At 37.2% G+C, this 24,506-nt stretch overlaps 1 protein-coding gene across 2 annotated transcripts in view; it reads right to left on the bottom strand.

Annotated features, from left to right (window-relative positions):
• Positions 1-24,506, bottom strand: part of LOC142160960 (alpha-2-macroglobulin-like protein 1) — a 224,636-nt gene that overhangs the window by 198,175 nt on the left and 1,955 nt on the right. For both annotated transcript variants that reach the window (XM_075216100.1, XM_075216099.1), the window contains exons 2-11: positions 24,283-24,466; positions 21,484-21,643; positions 19,385-19,437; positions 17,521-17,541; positions 16,822-16,978; positions 16,171-16,255; positions 13,905-14,052; positions 10,325-10,436; positions 7,527-7,633; positions 4,569-4,730 (exon numbers count right to left, since the gene is read on the bottom strand). In XM_075216100.1, the coding sequence (XP_075072201.1) occupies positions 4,569-4,730; positions 7,527-7,633; positions 10,325-10,436; positions 13,905-14,052; positions 16,171-16,255; positions 16,822-16,978; positions 17,521-17,541; positions 19,385-19,437; positions 21,484-21,643; positions 24,283-24,466 (1,189 nt within the window). The remainder of the gene's footprint in view (positions 1-4,568; positions 4,731-7,526; positions 7,634-10,324; positions 10,437-13,904; positions 14,053-16,170; positions 16,256-16,821; positions 16,979-17,520; positions 17,542-19,384; positions 19,438-21,483; positions 21,644-24,282; positions 24,467-24,506) is intronic.

Genomic DNA, 24,506 nt, shown 5'->3' with positions numbered 1-24,506 from the left:
TATATATATATATATATATATATATATATATATATATATATATATCAACAGCACTAAAGATAGGTTCAGGTCTTACACACATGATGTGATTTTAAACAATACTGAAAAGAAAACCTATAGAGCAGATACATTGGTTAGATATTTGCAAGAGGGAAATAATTCATACAGGTGTGTCAAAGTCTCAGTGCGGAGACAGCCAAAGCTAAACCGCCGGCGATTTTGTCCAAACCGCCATCAAAACCCCCATCCAACAGATGGGTTTTTAAATACCTGCCTCTGATTGGCAAACTGCATGCTGTTTGGCATTTAGAATTTAAGAGGAAGCATCAATCATATATAAATTATTGAAGCAACCATTATTTATTGATGAAGTTGCAAAATTAATTTAGAATTAATGAAAATGTTGACAATTTTTTTTTTAATAGGGCAAAATTATTGAATTATTATACTATGTTCAATCAAAACAATAATATCCACCATTAGCAATCACTTAATATTATTAATATTATATTTGTTGCACAATTTGGCATTACATAGTGCCAGAATAATATAATAATTCAATAATTTTGCCTCCCTTAAAATTTGTTAAAATTTATTTTCCTCATAAGTAGATTATAAATTAATTTTGCACCTTAATTAATAATGTTTGCCTCAATGATTTATATATGATTGATGCTTCCTCGTATGTTCTGAATGGGAATATAGCTCAAACAGCAGCAGTTTCAGCAATCTCGCCACTCACAACCACCTATTTCATTTTGGCTGTTTGGATGGCTGTTTTGCAGCGGCTTTGAAAACCCCAACTTAGTAAATCTGGTGGTTTGTATGTTCATCGTTGTTGAAATCAGGATGGCGATTTGTAAAGTGGTGGTTTTGAAATATGTCAATTCTGGCCGTTTTAACAGCGGTTTGGGCTTTAGTAAATCTGGTGGTTTCAAAAACACCAGAAAAATAGCAAAAACCGGCGGTTTCACCAAACCGCCCTTTAGTACATCTAGCCCTTAATGTTTCTGGAGCACCTCAGTGTTATGATGGAATATGACCCTTTACAATGTGCCAAGTATGGTTTCACAGAAAGAAACATTTAAAGTACAAAAGGAAAATAAAACTAAAACGATTTATGGCTAGTGCAAAAGAGTGGCGCGAGGTCTATCTGGAGTTTACTATGTGACAATGGAAGAGTTTATCATATGAACCAGGTTCTGCATGAAATAATGTCGGGCAGCACGGTGGCTAAGTGGTTAGCACTTCTGCCTTACAACACTGGGGTCATGAGTTCAATTCCCAACCATGGCCTTATCTGTGAGGAGTTTGTTTGTTCTCCCTGTGTTTGTGTGGGTTTCCTCCCACACTCCAAAAATATAGCAGTAGGTTAATTGGCTGCTAACAAATTGACCCTAGTCTGTGTGTGTTAGGGAATTTAGACTGTAAGCCTCAATGGGGCAGGGACTGATGTGAATGAGTTCTCTGTACAGCACTGCGGAATTAGTGGCGCTATATAAAAAAATGGTAATAATAATAATAATAATAGGTATTTGGAAAAAAAATGTGGCTTAAAATGGCAGCATGATTAATATACAAAACATTTTACTTGACAGAGATTGAAAAACAGACTTTAAAAGAATATGTGGAAGAAAAAAAAAAAAGAGTATGAAATTAAAACTCATAAAGATAGTATTTTGCTAGAGTTAACAAGAGAAAGAGACAGCTAACATTACTTGTAAGTAGACAGACAGTTATGACTAAGTAGTTTGAGGAATGTGAGATATTGAAAGAGACTGCATTGCAAGAAAATGTTGTTCTGAACCAAAAACTTAAGTAGTTCGGCAAGAAATTGAAACATCAAAAAAATGCTTAAAGGAACATCAGAGCAAAACAGAGCATGTGGGGGAGAAAGTGGCCCATCAAACCCTGAGGTTAAAAGAAAGAGACTCTTTAATTGAAATCTTACAGACAAGAGTTGTGGAGTGTGAATTATAAAAAGATAATCTAACTGCAAAGCATAAAGAATATTAACAGAATGCTGTAAAATTAACTGAGTCTCTCCAAGACTGCATTGGAGAAAATGACAAAACCCTTCACTTGCGACAGACCGTCACTCAGTGGGCAAAAGAGAAAAATGCTGAAATAAAATGTTGAAAAAGACTCTCTCAATGGGGCAATAAGGACCCTCAGCGTCTTTGAGTTTCAAAAATCAACGCAAGAAAAGGAGTAAGCGTTGGAACAGTCAATCAGTGAGGAGAAAACTATTTCTGCAAAATTTGCAGAAGAATGTGACTGAGTTGAAACAGAAGCCAAATCTCTGACCGTGGCTTGTTCTTTAAAAGAGGCATTAGTGATTTGGGTGGAATTAGAAAAATCTGAAGAAGAGAATGCATGATGAATGAGAGTATGAAACCATAATTGGACATCATGCTGACACAGTAGTCAGCATTGCTGCCTCACAGTGCTGGGATCATGTGTTTGATTCCAACCAAGGAACTATCTGTGTGTGGAGTTTCCTCTGTGTGCTCTGGTTTCCTTCCACACTCCAAAAAAATACTCATAGGTTAATTGGCTTTTAACAATAATAGACCCATGTCTGTGTGTGTTGTAGAGAATTTACATTGTCAGCTTCAATGGGGCATGGACTGTTGCGAATGATTATAATATCCTCTGTACAGCGCTGCTTAATATGATTGGCGCTAAATAAATTGAGTTGCAGGTTATACCGGACAACAAGTCGGCGGCTCCAGGGAAAATGTGAGGATTTATTGTTCTAAAAAAACTCGTAAAGAAAAATGTTTATCTGCCAAAAACAATCAGTATTTGCAGATAAGCCTGATCATGAGTTGTCAGCTGGGGAGATTCTCCAAAAGGAAACATTAAAGAAACTTAAAGTGAAATGGACCAAGCTGGGTGTCTTGAAAGCACCAGAGGAGGATATCTCTGCATACGACAGTGTGTGTGATGACACAGAGAAAAAAGTTGACAATACCTTTGGTCATGGTGGATGGATACAGGTTGCAATAACTATAAAGAAAGAAGGGAAAGCAGAAAAGAGAACAGAAGGATTCTGTACAAAAGAACAAAACAAAAAGGTTTCCCAACCTGAGGAAAAAATCTGGAAGAAAAATACAGTTATATAGAAATGAAGCAATTATGCAAGGGTGCTGGGTAATAACAGGGAAACAGCAAAATGCTAAGAGAGAAGGCATAGCAGTCACATATCACAGGCATAATGGTTCACCTCACTATCACCATGGAGAAAGGTCTTAAGGTGAAAAGGATCGGTAGAGACATAGGGAGAAGCTCTGACAGTACAGATGAGCAGTGACTAACTGTCTACTTGGATAATGAAATAAAACTAAGTATTACTCTGGACAGTGAAGAACAGAAAACTTGGAACTATCTCATTGGTACTATCCTTGCTCATCGCTTTGTCACTCTGTGTGCCAGGCCTACAAGTCCAGAGGATGGAGCAAGACCCCCTTGAACTCATGGGTTCATGTGCACTCTGCGCCTATGGTACATATTACATTCATCATTGTACAGTTGAATGTTTTTATATTATTGGTAACTTTTACACTATTGGTAGATTTGTGCTAATAAAAGTACTTTCCAGTAAAAAGTTATCCCACTGAGAATATCAGTTAAGGTTCTTTTGCAGATAGAAAAAAGGCTTACGCCCATTAGTGCTCTCTTCAGCTATTCATTTTATTTAAATATCTTGCTCCGCTAAACAAATTCACATTTTTGCATATGGGCACCCCCTTCAAGAGGGGTGCCCTGCCCTCTTGAAAGCAATGAATGTTTAAAATTATCCAGGTTCTATCACTAGAAGATGAAAAATGTTGCATCTTTTCAGTTAATATTATGTTTTACTTATGAGGCACCACAAAGGGTCCGCAGTGCTGTATATAGAGCATGGGACAACAGTACAGGGTAACAGTACACGGCATACAGGCAGTACAGAAACAAAGTGATAATTCAGTTGATAAATCATGCCCACCCCCATTTATAAACGGACACATTCACACAAACATCAGACCATGACATCACAAAACAGACTTGTACTGGTTGCCCACATTAGTGCAGCTTCAAAAATTACTTTTCTGTCTTTTTTTTTTGTCACTTACCTTATATACATGATAAAATATGAATACAGGTATTCCTCACTTAACGACCTAGTTCCGTTCCAACGACTAGGTCGTTAAGCGAATTGGTCGCTAAGTGAGTACAGTACTGTATACATATACATGGCAATAAAATTAGTTAATGTCCTTGCAGTATTACTTCAGAACCAAGTGCTTTCAAGTACTGTAGAGCTAACTTACCGCACGATGGAGACTGCAAGGGTATCAGGTGCATCTTGTCTTGTCTTCTTCAGCTCAGAAAGAAACTATGCGGGTACTACGGGCGTGGTTACGTCCATCGCAAGGGCACAGGTCATTAATTTCCCCTATTGCTGAGCGGCGGAGCCGGACGTAACAACGGGTCGTAAGTCCGAATGGTCGCTAAATAGGTCGGTCGTTAAGTGAGGAATACCTGTATATGTAATTTCTTTGCTTTGCGACAGTGTAACTTACCACTATTCCAACATAGCTTTCCCATGTAGAGGTGTTGAGGGTAAAATGAGCAATTCCATTTTTGTCGGTCACCAGATCTGGAATCTTATCCTCATTTTCTCTGACAGAGATGGATATGACTTCATTAACCATGGGTTGTTTTTTCTCATCAACAACATGCACCTGAGGGTGAGAAATGGAAACATCATATAGTTAACTGTACTTGTTCAGTTAAAGAATGCACTATATTTAGTACATTCTATATGTGGGTAGATGCACTGTACTGTATATGTACACAGGGCTGCCATCAGGGGGGTACAGGGGGTACTGTTGTACCGGGTCCGGGCTCACCAGGGGGCCCGGTACAACAGCGCAACACAAACTTACCTGAGGGCCCGCTGTCTTGCAGTCCGCTGGTCTCCGCTACTCTGCGCTGATGTCTTCAGCACCAGAATGTGATCGCAGGGGTGGAGGAATCATTCCCCTGTCACATAATCGCACGGTGACAGCCAGGCTGTAGACATCAGCGCAGAGTAGCGGAGACCAGCGGGCCTCCAGGTAAGTTTGTGTTGCGCTGTTGCTCATGGGGGGGGGCGCTCCCCGGGGGGGGGGGGGGTGGGGGGGGGGGGGTCCTGATGGTGGCCCTGTATGTACATATCCCATACTCAGCCAGTATTCTTTTCTATGGCAACATTCCCAGTTCTCACTGTGTTATATTCCACATGCCCTGTATTATGTGAGGTGTGATTTTACTGCAATCTAAAGGAGCCTCCAAAATTGACATTTTCAGATATGAAGGTAGCACTCTATGGTCAGTTATAGAGTGTGGTCAGTAATAGAATAGTCAGACATATATAAACCATAATGACTGTATCAGGTGTATTTCAAATGATCCTGAATTTTTGTTTTGTGTTTCCTGGAGTCTCCTACAGCAAAAAATTTGCTATTTATTATATCAAAAGAGATTCAGGAGTATTTAAATGAGTGTTAAATTCATTTAACACGGTGTTATTATGCTGAATATTAAAAGTTCCCACTGCAATTACATTAATTAAACTGAGGTAACCTTTAAATATTGTTTATTAGCAGAATGAAATCAAATGTTTTAACTGCTTAAAGACTTCTGGATGTCTATTGATGTGAGGGAAAAAAGAATGCTGAGGGAGAACTCTGGGGACATAGGAAAACACACAAAAAAAATGCAGATCATTTGTCACGTGTCACCATTTTCCTTTACTAACACTGGAAAACTCTATAGATGGAGCTTTCATCATCATCATCAACATTTATTTATATAGCGCCAGCAAATTCCGTAGCGCTTTACAATTGGGAACAAACATTAATAAAACAATACTGGGTAATACAGACAGAAAGAGTTGTAAGAGGGCCCTGCTCGCAAGCTTACATTCCATGCAACCAGTCATTTCAATGGGATTAATTGTGTGCTGGTGAATAACCTATTGAAATGAAAGAGACCCACTATATGGCAGCACAGTGGCTTAGTGGTTAGCACTTCTGCCTCACAGCGCTGGGGTCATGAGTTCAATTCCTGACCATGGTTTTATCTGTGTGGAGTTTGTATGTTCTCCCTGTATATGCTTGGGTTTCCTCTGGGTGCTCCGGTTTCCTCCCACACTCCAAAAACATACTAGTAGGTTAATTGGTTGCTATCAAAAATTTACCCTAGTCTGTCTCTCTCTCTGTCTGTGTGTGTGTGTTAGGGAATTTAGACTGTAAGCTCCAATGGGGCAGGGACTGATGTGAATGAGTTCTCTGTACAGCGCTGCGGAATCAGTGGCACTATATAAATAAATGGTGGTGATAATGACATATGAACAAAATATATTTTTTCTATCTCACTCTTTTTTAACTTATTTTGAATGATTAAAAACAGTGAAAATATGTTGTTGATTTTCTAGATGGGTTTACTTAATTAATCTTTCATAGGTTCACATGTTCTATACTTATTACTGAGATATCAATGATTCCAGTGATTTTGCAATCTCTTGAAATTATATACAGGCGTAATGATAAAAGATACCCTGTGTGTATATCAATAGATTATTTGATTTAACACTTAGTGGGTTCAGTGAATTAATACACTCATACCTAATGGGATTAGAGTGTTCATAATTAAAATGCCACGCTAACAGGCACACTAATTTGAGGATACCCCTCGTGCATGCCAACAGATTTTTTGGATAATTCTTAGCAAGTTTTCTTGTACCTAAATCTGTATAGCGTATACAACTACATATACTGCGATTGCCTTATATGGAGTGTATGCACTAGAATAATATATGATAAACACAGCACACTAACGCATATGTGAAATTTCTGTGATATAGCACTAACATTAGTGGATACATTTTTCTTATTTAATAATTGAATGACCAAGCAAATTAAAATAACAATTTATTGACCGGCCTCCCGGAAGGGCTTTTTTAATTATCTTTATCACTCTATTTCCAAGCCATATCACTCTCTTTTTTTATTAATTCGCCGACTCTATTGATACCTGGATGTATATTTTTAATATAATTTCAATCATTTTTTTTTTATATATAGAGAAGGGACTGGAGTGTCTCATTAACCAACTCCTTTCATGTGATCTTTGTCACCACTTGTGTTCTCGATTTGTAATCTCTAGTTGGGAGAGCACCCACTCACATTAAACCTCTTAATTATTTCCCGAGGTAGAATTATAGAGCATGTCCTGGCCTTAGAGCAGAATGAGATCCTCTTTTCTTATTTTGCAATCTCTGACAATTTTGGGGATGTTTGGAGGATTGGTCATTGTAGGTCAATACAAAATTGACCTGTAAATCACTGAAATTTGCTATTTTAATCACTATTTTCGCAAATCAACCTTTTGTAGATGACCACTATATACCAACAGGTGCATGTGTTTGTATTATATAATCTATTCAATGGTAAAGATTTCATTTTCTTCCACAGACTTCCCTAAATTCTCTTTACCTTGCCATGTAATGGAATACCTCTGTAGAAAAACTCTCCAACATCCACAAATTTAATTTGTTTGTGTTTATTGAGGTATATTTCAGTTGATGCTTTTTCAATATGACCTGTACAAAGAATACAAATGTTAAAGTACAAATTTACTGTCAGATATCATGCAGATAAATGTTCAACAATCATAATATTTCTCTTAGCAGACAGCAGCATTTTTCAGTGTACTAATGAATTGTATATTGCTTTTTTAGGATAGCTTTCTACTGTTATTATTATTATTATTATTATTATTTTTTAATATTCGCTTTTATTTATAGGGTGCCACATGAGGTCTACAGTGCCATACAGAGGGAAAACAACAACACAGTACATGGTATAAAAGTACACTACAGTAAACCAGTGGATTCCAAACTTTCTCAGTTCGAGGCACCCTTAGGGTCTCCATAATTTTTTCAAGGCACCCTTAAGCCAAAATATTTACCAAGAAGTCCCCTGCCTTGCTTACAAATCTCCCTGGCCGAGGAACCCCTGTGAGATCGCAGCAGCACCCCAGGGAGCCACGGCACACAGTTTGGGAACTACTGCAGTAAACAAATAACACTACAACTCTCAAGACAGCTACTGGAGTCCAAGGGGTATATTCAGTGCAGGCTGAAACTTGTGCCCATTTGAGTGGGCGCAACTAACAGGATTAAAGCCACTGAAAAAGGTCCAAAGACAATGGAGAAGCGCAGTCAATGAGCAGGGACCCAAGGAGGAGGTGAGCAGTTTAACTAGTGAGCAAAAGTTATAGGTAATGGGCATTTTTTTTTTTATAAAAGTCACTTTTGTATAACCGTACTTATTCTTTGACTAGTGCACTTTTGTATACCTTTATTTATTTTGTGACCAGTGGCTGAACTACACTGCAGGGCGTGTGGCGGCTATGGAGCCCTAAAGTGAGGGAGTTCTGGAGATTCTGATCCAAATGCTACTGTAGCCTTCACACTCATGTGATATTTACATAAAGGGGAGAATTGTAAACTAAAATTACTCTGGGTTAATTCTACAAGCACACTCTTGGGTGGTCTAACTCCAAGAACCAACAGGAGACTTTAAATGGCTTCATATTGGTCCACAATGTCACACAACCCTGTGGTAGCCATATTTGTCCATTTAACCCAATTAACCAGCTGAGTATATAAGGGACTGCAGCTCTGGAACAATTGTGTAGTTCCCAATGCTCAACTGTGACCTTCTGAACAGATAGGATGATCCAACCTGCTTTGTCCTGGGACATCCTCCATGGACAGAAACTGTATCACTTCGTGGAGTTGCGTAAGTGCATTTTGATGTGGAATTTAAAAATGTATGAAAAATATGAATTAATAAAATAGTTATGCATTATACAGGTGGAGGATAAATTAAAGGACATACTTGGGATATCAATAATTAAGTAGACTCTCACACGGTCTACAATGAATGATATTACAAATTAGATATTTCATAGTAGGTTGTTCAACATTCTACAGTTATTTTTCTGGATTTGTTCAGTCTAAAGGACAAAATTTATATTGGTCCTTACAAAAAAATAAAACTTTGTCCATCTCACAGCCACCTATAGCAGTGACTAGACAATTAAGGATGAACCAAATAGTGTGTGCCTCATAAACAAATCAGATGCATAAGAAATTGTTTCCCCTATTTTCCTTAAGTTTGATTTGCAGGCCTAGAGCACTGAGGGGATATTACTGTTCTTAGTAAAGTGAAAAAGGAAGATTTAAAAATTAGAATAGATTGAAGTAGTGGTACGGATAACAAAAGCAAGACTGGAAGAGAATAAGATCAAGAAAATATCAAGGGTTTTCAAATGAATGATGATTTTCACTAAAAATATTAAATAGAAATATTTATGTTAGTTTAGCGTTATTGTACTATATAATGTGTCTTACTGACTATATTGTGAGAGAGCTGGTTTGCAAAGCTGCCCCCATTGGAAAAAATGCATTCGCACAAAAAATCAGGCATATATCCAACTCAGTATCAGGCCCTATGCCTATTCCCAAAATATAAATTAAAGTACATTTATGTATTCAACTTGTTTCACATAATGGTACAGTTAAGATTTCCAGCTTCCCCTTTCACTAACATATATGTGGATGACCCTCACATGATATTTAATTATTCCAAGGATTAACACATACTTAGGCAACTGCCAGCTACACAAAATTAACAAAATTGAGGGCTATTTACTAATATTGCTCAAATGTTCAAATCTGAACAAAACCATAGCAGCCAATCATACGTTCCCATTCACATTTTAAGTAACTGACCCTACTTCTCAGTCCCGGGTTTTAAAGGCGATTGTTTTAAAGATTTGCCCTAGACAATGTCCCTATTTTTTCAACGATATAGTTTGTCTTATTTATCTTATTGTCTTATTTGTCTGATGCACATTGAATACAGTTATCACTATCTATTTTTATTTTCTATTGTTTATATGTTAATATATATTTTGAAGTGGAATATTTAATGTACAAAAAAATTCTGCATTATAACCATATTTAGCTAACATGCCATTATGGGAATTGTTGTGCACTTAAGTCTGCTGAGGCTAGCGTGCTTAGGTGCCCTTCTCCAGCAACAAGAAGTTCCTGAAATTATTTAAAAATGTTGGCAACTATGACTTCGCTGTCCAACATCCACTAGACAGATAATAAATAACTGCTGATTGACTGCTGTATTGTAAGCACATATTTTCACCTCTGAGCCATGTTAATAGTAGTAGCCAATGTTATCATCATTATTTCCTTTCAAATTCTTACCTGTGCCATCTTCTGTCAGTGAAGAGGAAATGTGCAAATACTGTAAGTCTGATCTTGAGCAATTGAAAAAACTAAGGTTGATCTCCCTGGATAGACATCCATTTTTATCAGTCTAGAAAAGAAAGAATCCAAAGCATGAATAATAGAACCGCATGAAAAAGTTTAAGAGAGGAAGTTAAAAGTATTTATAAATGGTTTGTATGAAATCAATGAAATGGAGTTTCTCTTAATCACTCTCATTAGAGAAAAAAGACCAACCTGCCGGATCAGTTAAGAACAGGTGAGGTTTTCTGTTATAATTTAAATGACCTAATCCCACCCAAAACAAAAATTCTTACTTTGTGTTGAATTGTTCTTTAACCCAATTTATTCTAAGTCATCTGAGCTAAAGCTATAGAGAAGTAACATGTGTCAGGGTACTGCTGATTTGTCTCAGGTAGGGTTTGAAAGGCCAAGCAAAATTTTAAGGATCTAGGAAAAGACGAGAAGGTAAGGTGGGCAAATATGCTATTAAAGATTATCAAGCAAATGAGCTAAAGAGAGCTAAAAGAATTGTAGACTGCAATTGTCTAATAAGAATCTTAGTATGAAAGGCAAGATATTGAATCTGGTTAGGATGCCAGGCTTGATATTATAATGGAATAGATGTTAGAGACAAGACACTAAAGGGACTGACAGAGATATAGAATAGGAATTTCACAGGAAAATACAATTACTCACAAATATCAATAGTGGAGAACTTACACCTCAGTCTCTGCATTGCTTTCTCATATAATAACTGCCTTTTCTATTGGACTTAATCTATCTATCTATCTATCTATCTATATATTTCTTTTACCTGCAGCAGAGCCTCATATTATAATAAAGACTCTTATTAACCCTATAAAAGACTTCATCAGCTGTTGTGGAAAGCTTACAGGTGGCAACTGAAATGTGCAACAACTTACTGTATACTGCTGTCTACAAAACATGTTCACTACCATCCCTGGACGCAGATTAATATAACCTTTTTTGTCTTTACATCTCCGTAAAATGCGCCCTGTTATTGGCGCCCTGTTTCCTTATTAGATGTCATTATTTGATCAGATTTACCACCCGATTCTTTGAAGAAAGGCAGCCGCCTCGGAAAAAGTATGTGTTAAGAGGTGTATACAAACCTTGTTTATTCATTTTGTAACTTAATATTGGGTTGAGCGCCATCTTTTACTGTTTATATATATACTGTATTCACTACCATCCCTATTTAAAAGGGATGGCGTAATCAAATTAGGATTTAATAATCATTTTATATTACAAATGTGTAATTTTACATTTGCATATCACAGAAACATGGCTGTCTCTGTGAGTGTGTGTGTTTAATAATATGTGTTTGTTCTATATTTGTCTAACAGGGTATAAAATACCATGTGCATAGAAACTCTATTTGATCCTATATTCTTAATCAGGATATTATTAGGTCTATCCCAAGCATGTTTAAATTGCTCTACTGTATTAATCTCTACCACCTCTGATGGGAGGCTATTCCACTTATCCACTACCCTATCTGTGAAGTAGTTTTTCCTCTAATTTCCTCTAAACCTACTTCCCTCCAGTTTCAGTGCATGTCCTCATGTTCTAGTAATCGCTTCCTTTGAAGAATGTTTCCTTCCTGTACCTTGTTCAAACTTTTGATATATTTGAAAGTTTCTATCATGTCTCTCCTTTCCCTTCTCTGCTCCAAATTATACATATTAAGATCTTTTAATGTTTCTGGGCAGCACAGTGGCTAAGTGGTTAGCACTTCTGCCTTACAGTACTGGGGCCATGAGTTCAATTCCCGACCATGGCCTTATCTGTGAGGAGTTTGTATGTTTTCCCTGTGTTTGCGTTGGTTTCCTCCAGGTGCTCCGGTTTCCTCCCACACTCCAAAACAAACTGGTAGGTTAATTGGCTGCTAACAAATTGACCATAGTCTGTGTGTGTGTCTGTCTGTGTGTGAGTGTGTTAGGGAATTTAGACTGTAAGCTCCAAAATGGGGCAGGGATTGTTGTGAGTGAGTTCACTGTACAGTGTTGCGGAATTAGTGGTGCTATATACATAATTGGTAATAATAATAAGTATTGTGCTGTAGGCCATGCACCATTTTAGTTGCCCTTCTTTGTACAGTCTCTAATGTATTTATATCCTTCTGGAGATATGGCCTCCAGAATTCTAGATGAGGCTGTACCAATGACCTATACAGTGGACGTATTACTTTTTTCTTTCTACTACTGATTCCTCTCCCTATGCAACCAAGCATCTGACTTGCCTTCCTCATTGCTTTGTTACATTGCTTACCTGCCTTTAAGTGACCTGAAATAGTGACTCCTACAATTGGAACCATAGATATACAACATGATGTAATAGTGCATCTTAGAATATCTTAAACTATCTCTCCTCATGTAACGCCAGATGCAACAGCTAAACTATTTGGGTTTTGAGAATGAACTGAGATATCTGAAATGATATCTGAAATGTTCTTATTGCAACATAGGGAATGCATGCCACATAGGAACTAGTATGTATAATTCCAAGGTTCATCGGTTCTCTGCCAATGTATTTAAATCTAATAATTATCACATTGTCAGAAAAGTTACAAAGGGTGTAAGAAAATGTTCAGAAATAGTTAAAAGAGAAACAACATAAAAGAGTTTATTTATTAAGCACTCGTGAGTATTGTTTGAACATCTATTTGAATGGAAGTTTAAGGAAAATTCCTTTTTTAAATGAATTTATTGATATGTCACTAAAACAACAAAATTTAAGCATAAGGGAAGTATTAAAATGAAGCAATGAAAGAAATGATAAAGGAAACATCCTTAGTGATGATAGAGTCTTAAAAACATATTGGACTCACAAAACTTTAGATAAATCAACAATTAGTTAATATGTTTGTATTGGGTGAAATCATAGGTGTTCACCATATCAGTTCCTTAAATACAACTCCAAAAATGTTAAATCAGAACAGTTTGTAGTCAAATATCATCACTATGTATGATAGTGCTTTTGTTCAAACATTTCTATTAGTTATTTGAGGCCAAATCCTCCCTGTTTCTGATTCATGTTGAACATTGTTACAATTGATTTTATTGCAACTATTATGTAGCACAGTGTTAATTCTGCTACTGTCTTAAGCATTCTGACCAGTTCTTACAAGTTTGAACCTATTTGTTTATTGTTAAACAAAATCTGCTTTTGGGGTTGCTTGAGTAAGTGTATATCATTGCAATACCAAAGGTTCCAGTTTCTCCCCTTAAAAACGGCTGCACAGGGCTGATCAATGTGATCACATTTACAAAAATAATTAAATATCTACACAGATACCACATTAAAGATGGAGAAACTGGAACCTGTTGTATAGAAATGAACTATTTCTTATCGTAACAGTCAACCATATGTAGAGTATAGATGAAGATTTCTCACTTTAGAGATCTTCCCACTTCAGAACAATTGAATGAGATGGGAAAGAAAATAATATTTTCTGTACAGATTAGTATAATTACTTGTATTTTCTAGGTACTGTATATCACTATGCACTAATCCTTGACAGGGTTCATCTCACCTTAATACCATTTAATTTAATGCATTTTTCTTTATCATCTTCTTCACTACTGCTGCTGCTGACATAACCATAATGCCAGATCTTAACATTTGAGTGAGGACAGATAGTAAGGTCAATTGAGCCCTCTACTGGTTTTCCATAGGTGTATCTAGAAAAATAAAGAGTTGAGTTAAAGATGATGATGTAGACTCATGATCCATTTATGACCCTCTTTTAAGGTTGACCAGGGTTTTTATCTCCATGCCCAGAACCTAATATCATGGGTTTATAGAGATTTGGTTTCACTGGAAATTACTTTTTTCTTTATTAAACTATCCAATGTTTGTTTTATTTTGGAGCAATGTAAGATTTTTAATGAAAAACATATATTTTTTTAACATCATTAAATATAGACTTTGTTCATAATTTCCATAGCTACTTGTATGTTCTTAGAACTATCTCAGCAAATTTCTCTACAATACCCTGAAATAATTGTCTAGTTCTCGCCTATATAAGAATACTTAACGGTTGTATTTACAGGTCTTGTATTTTAGCAGTTTCCATTATAAACACATTAACATGAATCTATTAGTAGTGTCTTAAATAGAAAAGCAGATTCAATTATCTCCAAGAAGTGGCTGTATTCCGGTGTAAACGCATTGTATATACAGCATTCAGATGTCAACTCTATGTAGCCCAGAGAACACGGCACTGAATGGAACTGAGCTCTACAAATGGGGGTCATGCACAATACTTTATTATGACTTTTATAAACATTAATCTGTGGTATGACACTGCCTGATAAAATAGTTAAGTCACATTGTGGCAGAAGGTAAATATAAATAATGTTGTAGTTACGTATATCAGGAGTTCTATATATTATGTGAGTAGTGAACCAATCTCTTCTCATTCTGTTTCTGAAACAGAAACTAAACTAGAAATCACTATATAATGTACTTAGAAAATCTCACATAGTTTTTTCTATACAAGTAGTCTACACTATAAAAGACAACTATTGTCTCTTTGTTAATTATTATATACTGCTAATTATAAAAACATCTGATAACAACGTACAAGACAATCATTGAGATTTTAAGTGCAAACTTGCTCCCTTTAAATAGTACTTCCTAATGCGTTTCCTCAGTTTGTCTCTTTGTAGGCACACCCTTGCCCAGCAAGCTGTATCAGTGGATGGATTATCCTTGTTTCTATGACTGATGTAATGTACTCACCATTATGTATCGTGTCTGTGAAAAGGGTGTATGTGTGTATATTTAAATCCTGTTTTCTAATTTCTTGTCAGTTGGCAGTTCTAGCTCCTACTAGATTTCTGGAGTGTAATGATAAGTGTTCTGCTTGAGTCAAGAATCAATCAGTTTTCAGTTCAGAATATGTTCAGAATTGTTTCCACCTGTTTAAGCTATATGCTTGTTTCATGACTTTGCTAGTGACCTGCCACAGAGTCATCATTACATCAATAATATCAATACACATGCCAAATGCAAATTCGAGGAGCAAATTACAGAGGGTATGGGGGACAGATGGAAGTGGTATTGTGTCCACTTGCATGCACCTTACTATAGTGATATACAATAGTAAATGGAAGTATTAGTGACCTGTCATAGTGCGATCATCAACAAGATATCTTATTCCCAGCACACCCAGAACAGGTATGTACTGATTGCTAAGTATAGACAAACTCCAGGTATCTCTACAGAGTGATGAAAAGTATCGCAATCTGGTAACACAGCAAATCCACAATTGAAATATATATTCATGATTATGGCACTGTGGAAGGTCAAGTATCCAAGAGTATGCTCAACTATTGTGCTGGCTGCTATGCTCATGCACACATTCAAATCCCATTTTCAATGTCACAGTTTATGTACTGTTTCATAATGTGAAAGTGGGACAAGAAACTAAAACTGAAGAATAGTGAACTATAACAATGGCATTTGCTCATCTTTCGTAGAGACTATTGGATAGTTTGGATAGATTTACCAAAGATTCTAACAAGGAGAATTGGAGGTGTGGCCTAAAAAAACAATCAGGTTCTAGATTTCATTTTTTATAATGAATGTAATCTGATTGGTTGCTATGGGCAACACCACATTCTTTTTTAGAAGCTTTAGTAAATCTATGCCTATAAGATTTTAGAGGGCTAACACTACTCTGTGTGATTGTGTTAACTGGTGGCACTGTGTGTAAGTATAAATAAATCTAGTAATATCATAAGAGGAAGGAGTGAGTTTGAGCAGATATACAGTAGCATTATTGTTCATCATACCTGCCGCAAGACTCCAGGTGAAAGGATTTATCGGTCACAGCTACATTATCTGATACCTTCAAATGTAATTCAAATCTTTTACGTACTAAAAGGAATGAAAACAACACCTAAATAGAACATAGCAGACACAAAATCATAAAATCAAACTTCAGTTTAGTCATGTTCCCTGCCCACCTTATTCTTGAACCAGGAATCTTTATCCTTAATTTTTCAACACACAATCATGACACTAGGGGTGAGGTCATATTGGGTTGGTGGGGTGCTCTATGGCAATACAGAGTGTAACAATACTGTATTATGATCATCTCCAGTGATCAGGTTATATTGGAAAACTTTAGTGTCCGATGTCTGAATAGAGTGTAATGCAATTGTATTATGAGTAGGTCTCCACCAAAGACATTGATAGGGATTGTGGAACTCTATCTGGATATAGTGGTACAGATCATTCTATACTATACAATACATACATTTTCCTAAGAAGCACTGTCGTGACAGCATTACATAGATCTGTTTATACATATATTTCTTATAGGAGTTTATAGATATTTTGTGTAGCATTGCTCTTATAAATACCATTATAAATATGCCCTACCATATTGCTTTAATAAAATTATATGTCAGTACTCTGATTTATTTTGAACTGCAACTCACCATACTCAGAGACAGTAAATTCTTTTTCACATCCACCTGGTATGTTAATTGTATATGCTCCAAGAGATAGTTCTTTTGCCAAATGGAAGCTAAAATCAGCAATCCCATGGTTAGGGGACACATTCAGCCACTGTGCAATACGGTTACTATTTGGGTCCTGTGGACAAAAAGAGTAATGGTGGAATTGTTGTCCTTGTGGAAATATAATTCAATATTTCATTATAAATTCTAAAAGTCTGATCATGGGACACTCAGCGGGACCTTCTTTAACATTAAACATTGCATGGATTCTGTTAAAGGCGTTAGTTCTTTAAACAAATCATCTAACTTACTTCTCAGCTGCAAGAACATATTTAAAATATCACCAGCATCTACCCCTCTACAGCATTTATTAAGTTGTGCAGTAAGAGTTTCTACCGCAAATAAAAGGTTTGAGTGAGTAAATATTACATTTAATTTAGTGTAAGATATTTTGATCATTACTTTCCTGGAAAATATCTGGGATAAAATTAAGTACATACAAACCTTTATACTGCAGTATGCAGAATAATAAAACAGTAAATAAAAGCAAAAATTAATATAATCTTGTTTTATGGATTTAATTATGTCTAATATAATCTAAAGTTCCTGTTCTTCAATCTGCATAAGTAGTTGATTTAAAATATAATTAGTTACAGAAAGTGTTAATGTAATACTTACCTTTAGCTCAACCAGGTCATACTGAAAACAAACAAAAATAATTATTAAACGTTACTGGGTACATGCAATCGAGCAAACAGTATAACACAGTATAATGTTATCTCATATAGCTCTGGAGTTAAAACATTAAAAAATAAAAAAGTGTTTTTTTTGTTTTTTTCCCCATGAAATACATTTATTAGGATGATATGAATGTATTGAGCGAGAGAGAGCTGCTGCGCATGCGCGGCAGCTCCATTTCGACGAGTCTGAATTCTACAGCATCCGCGGCGCTGTCAAGAAGCATCCGCGGCAGTGCTGTATTATACTACAATACAGCACTGCCGTGGACGCTTCTTTGACAGCGCTGCGGCTGCTGTACAGTACCGTTGGTTCGCGGAGGGGAGGGGTTTCTGGAGAACCAGAAACCCCCCTCCGTGCGCCACTGACTGTACATAAAATACATTTTTACAGTTGCTGTCATAGCAGGCATACACTAGTAATCGGCACTTAGACTAGACCTGTAGCTGGAGCAAGAGATACAACTGAAAAACAAGAGAGATATCCAGAGATTGATTGGGACGCTGCATGAGCTTGAATTTGGCACACTAATACTGTTCATTGACTACGGGCATCAGCCCTTTCCTCGCCCTGAAATCGTAGGCTGTAGTAAGTGCCATTTGTGCTTGAAAATGAATTGAATGTTGCTGCATTCTGTGGCGCATTGTCCGGGTCTGGATATTCCCAGAGTAATGGTGCTTTGTGTGATTATATACAGAAAATCGCTGTTTATGTCCCTTAATGAATCAGCAATCGTGTTCAGAACTCTGAAACAGATGCTTGAGTTATGTACAGTACACATTCTTTATACTTTTGGTGGCTGTCAAGTCCAATTGTCTAAACAAATCAATTCACAGACTACAGGGAATCCATAAAGTGACATAGTTTCCTTATTTTGTAGGCTTCAAAACAATTATATGAGCTGAAAAGTCTATAGTAAAGCACATGACATATTTCCCAATCATGGGTTGCTGAATTATTGTATCTGGCTTCATTCTGGTTGGTCAAATTACTGCCAATGTGGTCTCTTGTCTCCTGATTCTTCTAAATACTGGGAACATCTGGCTCCATATTATGTGTGATCATGGTTATAATAATTAATTATCTTATGTTAGATTTGGGTTAAATTTAAATTTATATTTTTATTTAAAGCTGCTTTGCAAAAATATTGAAAAATATTTGGATGACCTTTGCTTTGTTTAAATATAGCAATTTATGAACTAGTTTTGTTTCACTTAATTCTCTTGTACCGGGTAGAATTCCTAATCCTAGACATATGGAAATGTGCGTAGTCTGATTTATTTACTGAGTAGTCCTTATTGGTAGAGATTGAGCACAGTATAGTTTTACTTTAACATGTTGGGCCTGAATCATTGATGAGAGTAAAGCATAAGAAAGGAGTAACTTTGCACCTGGGCAAAACCATGTTGCATTGGAGGGGAAGGTAAATTTAAAATGTGGGGACAGATTTATAGTTGGGTTAGGGCATGTCCTAGATCAGCTTTAAAATTCAATGTAAAAATAAAGCTATCAAGTATTTTTGTGCTACATGAAAAAAATAGCCAGTATTTAATTATTGTGCAAAATAATGAACTAGTTTACATCCCTTGCATTGTAACACGGTTTTGTCCAGGAGCAAATTTACTCCTTTTTTTTTTTTTATTTGCTCTCCTTAATGACTCAGGCCCGTTATGTTTTTCATCTTTGTCTACTTTTTGACTGCTGTCTTCTCGTCTATTCCCATTGTGTCCTTTGTTCCCTGTGTTCAGTGATGAACAGGAAACTCCTACTTGTAAATTCATGATGTGTAACAAGAAAGTCTCACCGTTTTCTTTGTAGGTTGGAAATTGTAGTCCACAGCTACCAACCGGAACTTCACTGAAATCATTAAAAATATGTCAGGAAAAAATATATACTTCTTTTAGTATGAAAATAATTATATAACTCAATGCAATGAATAATCTATAGGACTAATCAATCTGCTACAAATCTTCATCCAAAACACCTTAAACACAACACAGTTGTCAACAGTTTACTAGTGGTGGTTGAGACATATGAATGATAGCACATCACCTGAAATTGACTATGCAACTCAAAAACTTCCTGGTGCAAAGTAGTGAAGAGCAAAAAGATGCATCTAGTTTTTACCTTTAAAAAGTATAATGCAGCAGGAAATGGCTTAAAAAAGTTGTAAGACTTTAGATAAAGCCAGAGAAAAAAACTTAACTGTGCCAACGATCTAACGCTGGTGTCACTTTGAAACTGACATCAATGGTGTGTTCCTGGAGTAGCTGAGTACTCTTAAGGTGGACCAAGGAGAATGTGATGAAGATAAATAGTTGGAGCACTGTTGTCTCCTGCAACCCAGGTGCACACTTTATGGGGACTTCCAGCTTCCCAGAACCCCCCCTCCCCTTCCTCCACAAACACACCCCCATGCTCAAATCATCAACTCCAGTAATCGGAGGTTTTCTGATAGTATAACTGCCCCAGTGATGTCAATGGACTGCCAGAAGAAAGCGTCTGGTATATTGTTTGAAAAAAAAGAGTGGTCAGACACAGAAATCTCTCCCTCTTCTCTTTCTCTGTGTGACTATAGGGGACATCCAGCCTATCACTGGCAGTCCTGTTGGAAAAGGCATGTCAGATCGCGGCTGCTCCGCTACACTCCAGAAACAGAAGAGGAACAGGACAAGAGAAAAATGACAGGAAGAAAGTAACAAAAGACCAATATTGTGGAACGGGGAGTGAGTAAAGTGATATAGACTGGTGATTGCAACATGGAGTGAGAGAAGTGAGCTAAGCTGGGCCTATTAATGGAACAAATGGGGGGGATAAAAAGACATAGAAGGGAGAAATTTGAGAAAGGAATGTGATCCCTTTCCTCAGCACCACTGGCCATAAGGCGATTATAGAGAGCAGATCAAGCCACTTCTACAGGGGAGCTGATTTGATTTCACAATTTTTTCCCCAGCCCTCTAGACACCCCCACCTCCATGTTGCATGTGTCTACTGCCCCACCCCCCTCATCTCAAAAATTCTGTTTTCCCTTTAAGTTGTCTCTCTTTCGTTAATTGTGTATGTGTACCTCTCTTTCTCCCACTATATCCCCATGTACGCGCTCCCTTTGCGTATGCATAGCTCTTTCCCCGTGGTGTGTTTCTGTCTGATACTTTCTTCCCCTTTGTGTGTCTGTCTCTCTCCCTCCGTCACCCCATGTATATTTCACTCTGCCAATACCCTTGCAATTGTGTGTCTCTATCTTTACATTGTGTCTTTACATTACTTTCTCCCCTTTGTATGTCTCTCTGTCTCCTTTTGTCCTCTCATTCCATCTGTGCCCCTGGTGCACATTTCAGAGGAGTTACCCCCTTGATCTCAAATCACCACATCCTGGTATCAGCCACTACTCAGTATACTGAAGCAGTCTGTGGTTGTAGAGAGTGCAGTGAGATGGAAGGAGCAAGTGTATGGCTTCATCCCCATCACGTGACGAAGCCAGAGTGTGACATAGCAGAGTTGGGGCTACTCATTCCCCCACAACAGAGATATCAGCAAGTAGACAGCATCTTTGGGGAGAGATGAGTGACAGTTAGTAATGTTGTAAACTACTTTAGAGATACTGGGGCCTCTTTATCAATAGGCCCCCTACGCCATCAATAAGTGGGATTGTTTATAGCTGCAAATTATACTATCTATATTGGGCTTTCAGCTCCAATTATGTGCAATAAAATAGACTAAAGTTTGAAAAAGTGACATCAGTGCTGCACTCCTCTACTTAACTGAACTGAATAAGCCAGTTAGAGGTGACCTTAGAAACAATATTGGTCTTTGGCTTGCAAAGACAAGTGCTACAAAGGAGAACAATGAGTTATCTCACAATATAGCTCCTCACATTATTGACCATGTCCAGTCCAGTCTTACCTATGTCACCCGGCTTGTATGTGGCTCTATCAGTCTGGATTTGGCACACATCAATTCCTTTCACTATTATAATCTTCTTCTTCTCATCGACATTTATATGTTCCCCTTGTGCAGTTATATGGAAAAGCCAGGCTGACCAGTCTTCTTTCACCGCAGGGGCCTGGTGAGAAATGACGAGCTTATAACATGCCTGTGAAATTATTTGCAACTAATCGATTTTAAATAGCATATTTTCTTTAATTGACTTTTGGGTTGTGGAAAAAGTATGTACTATATTAATTATAATATATTAAGGTATTATTCATAATTGTTGTATTCAAAGTTTAGCACGATCTTCACTTATTGTAAACATCATGCTTTCACATATGAATGATATGTTAAGAACTTATACCCTACACTAAACTTATTAGTGCTAAAGTACATATTCATCAGCTACCAGCTATTGATAAAATTATTATTATTATTAATTTTTATTTATAGGGCGCCACTAGGTGTCCGCGGCGCCGTACAGGGACAAACGAAATTACAATACGAGGTGAGACAGCACAGTACAGTAAAAAATAATCACAGTAACTCAGTGAGCTCAAGGCACAGCTAGCGGGGCGGGGAGAGGGGAATGTCTGCCAACAATGGCCCCAAAGAGGGTCGGCACGTATGAGAGGGAGACCCCCAGGGGGAAGAGGAGGGAGCGAGAGGGGACGGGAGAAGAGGGTCCTCAAGGAGGAAGGCAGGGAAGCTGGTGAGCAGAGTTAAAAGTGGAGAAGACAGGAGGAGAGAAGACCCTGCTCAAAGGAGCGTACAATCTAAGGGGTGGGGAAGACTAACAAAGAGACACAGGGGAGGGAGGGAGGGAAGGAGGAATGGATAGGGGGAGGGGAATGAAGGGAGTGAAGGCTAGGGGAAGGGGAATGAAGGGGAAGAGTCAGAAGAACAGGTAGGAAGTTAAATTAGGGGATAGATATATATATATATATATATATATATATATATATATATTCAAACAAGCTTGTTTTGTCTGCTGTTCAATGAACATCTTTCTTGAAAAAGGTCTGGATGGTCTATAATATAAAGGAACTAGATTGAAAATAAAGAATAATCAATCTGTTGTAAATGGTGAGTGCCCTCTCTATTTTTTGAATATCTGCCAGCTACTATGGAAAAGGGAGCTATTGTGGAGCACCCCAAAGAGGATTTACTTGAAGATGTGAGTGCAGTCCTTTCCAGTAATTATATGTATGTATGTATGTATGTATATATATTTATATCTATATATCTACATATAGATAAATATATATATATATAGAAATATACATATATATATATATATATATATATATATATATATATATATATATATACATAGCAAAAGGTGGAACGGTGTGTACAGAGAGCTCCTGTTATTTATTTTCCTATTAGTCTACTTAGGAAGTATATTTGTTCTACTTTTTTACATATCTGCCCCATTAAATATGTATATATACAGCCTTAGCTCTTGTATGAGGTTTAATTTTCTCACACTATTTAGCATTATGGGAAAAGAAGTTCTTAGGAAATGGCTAAAACATTTGAATGTTTTATGTTTTCAACTGTATTAAACCAGAAAGAATGGTGAGGGCCATGAATATTCTTCAAAAGGCCATAAGTTTTAGGAAAGATGTTGGTTTGTTTGTAAAATTACTGATAAACTCAAATACACCTTTCCCAAGTTCTTAAACTGTAGTAAAAGTTCGGTTTAGGGAAAGGCTATGATCTGGATAAACAAGATCGAGGGCTAGATTTACTAAACTGCGGGTTTGAAGAAGTGGGTATGTTGCCTATAGCAACCAATCACATTCTAGCTGTCATTTTGTAGAATGCACTAAATAAATGATAGCTAGATTCTGATTGGTTGCTATAGGCAACATCTCCACTTTTTTAAACCCGCCATATAGTAAATATACCCCCATGTCTTTGCTGTAATGACAGTACATTTTTAAATAAAATTCACTAAACAGTGTATTATTCAATTGTAATATTATTACTAAGTTAAAATACTTTCACAATACTATTCTGGTATAATGTGTGCTGACAAACACACATTTCATGTAGAGATGAGCGGGCTCGGATATCTGAAATCGGAGCCCACCCGAATGTTGCCGATCCGAGCCGGATCCGAGACAGATCCGGGTATTCCCGCCCATTGCAAAACTGAAACCGAGGCTCTGAGTCATAATCCCGCTGTCGGATCTCGCGATACTCGGATCCTATAAATTCCCCGCTAGTCGCCGCCATCTTCACTCGGGCATTGATCAGGGTAGAGGGAGGGTGTGTTAGGTGGTCCTCTGTCCTGCTATATCTTGTGCTGTGCCAGCCCACCACAGTCCAGCCCAGCCCAGCCCAGCCCAGCACAGCACAGCACGAAAAATTTAAAAAAAGTTATAAAAAAAAGAAATTAAAAAAAAATATCCAAAAACAATCCTGCAGTATAAGTCCATTGGTACTGCAATATTACAAAGTTCACTGATTCTGCAGAATAGACTGGGAATTAGTGGAAATGATTGTTATTGAATGTTATTGAGGTTAATAATAGCGTAGGAGTGAAAATAAACCAAAAAAACTTGATTTTAGCACTTTTTATGTTTTTTTCAAAATAAATCTGAATCCAAAACCTTAAATCCGAACCAAAACCTTTCATCAGGTGTTTTGCAAAACAAATCCGAACCCAAAACCTCAAGCAAATCCGAATCCAAAACACAAAACACGAGACACCAAAAGTGGCCGGTGCACATCCCTAATTTCATGCAAGACATTCCTACTCACCTGGAAGGAGAAGCAGCAGTTATAATTAGCAGTGTCTATTTTATGCTCAACGATAGCTAGAACTTGTTCATCTTTATGCAGGTCCAATTTGAGGTTAACCACCCCCTCCAGATCAAGGAAGGTGACGCAGGCTTTCACCAGGGATCCCTGCACTGAATGTCCAGGAACTGTGATCACATAGTGACTAGAAGAACACAATACACAAGAAGACCAAGAAACATGTA

This window comes from Mixophyes fleayi, chromosome 6 (genome assembly GCF_038048845.1).
Source record: "Mixophyes fleayi isolate aMixFle1 chromosome 6, aMixFle1.hap1, whole genome shotgun sequence".
Lineage (NCBI taxonomy): Eukaryota > Metazoa > Chordata > Amphibia > Anura > Limnodynastidae > Mixophyes > Mixophyes fleayi.
The sequence above is the reverse complement of the archived record's forward strand: the minus strand, read 5'-3'. Positions and strand labels throughout refer to the sequence as shown.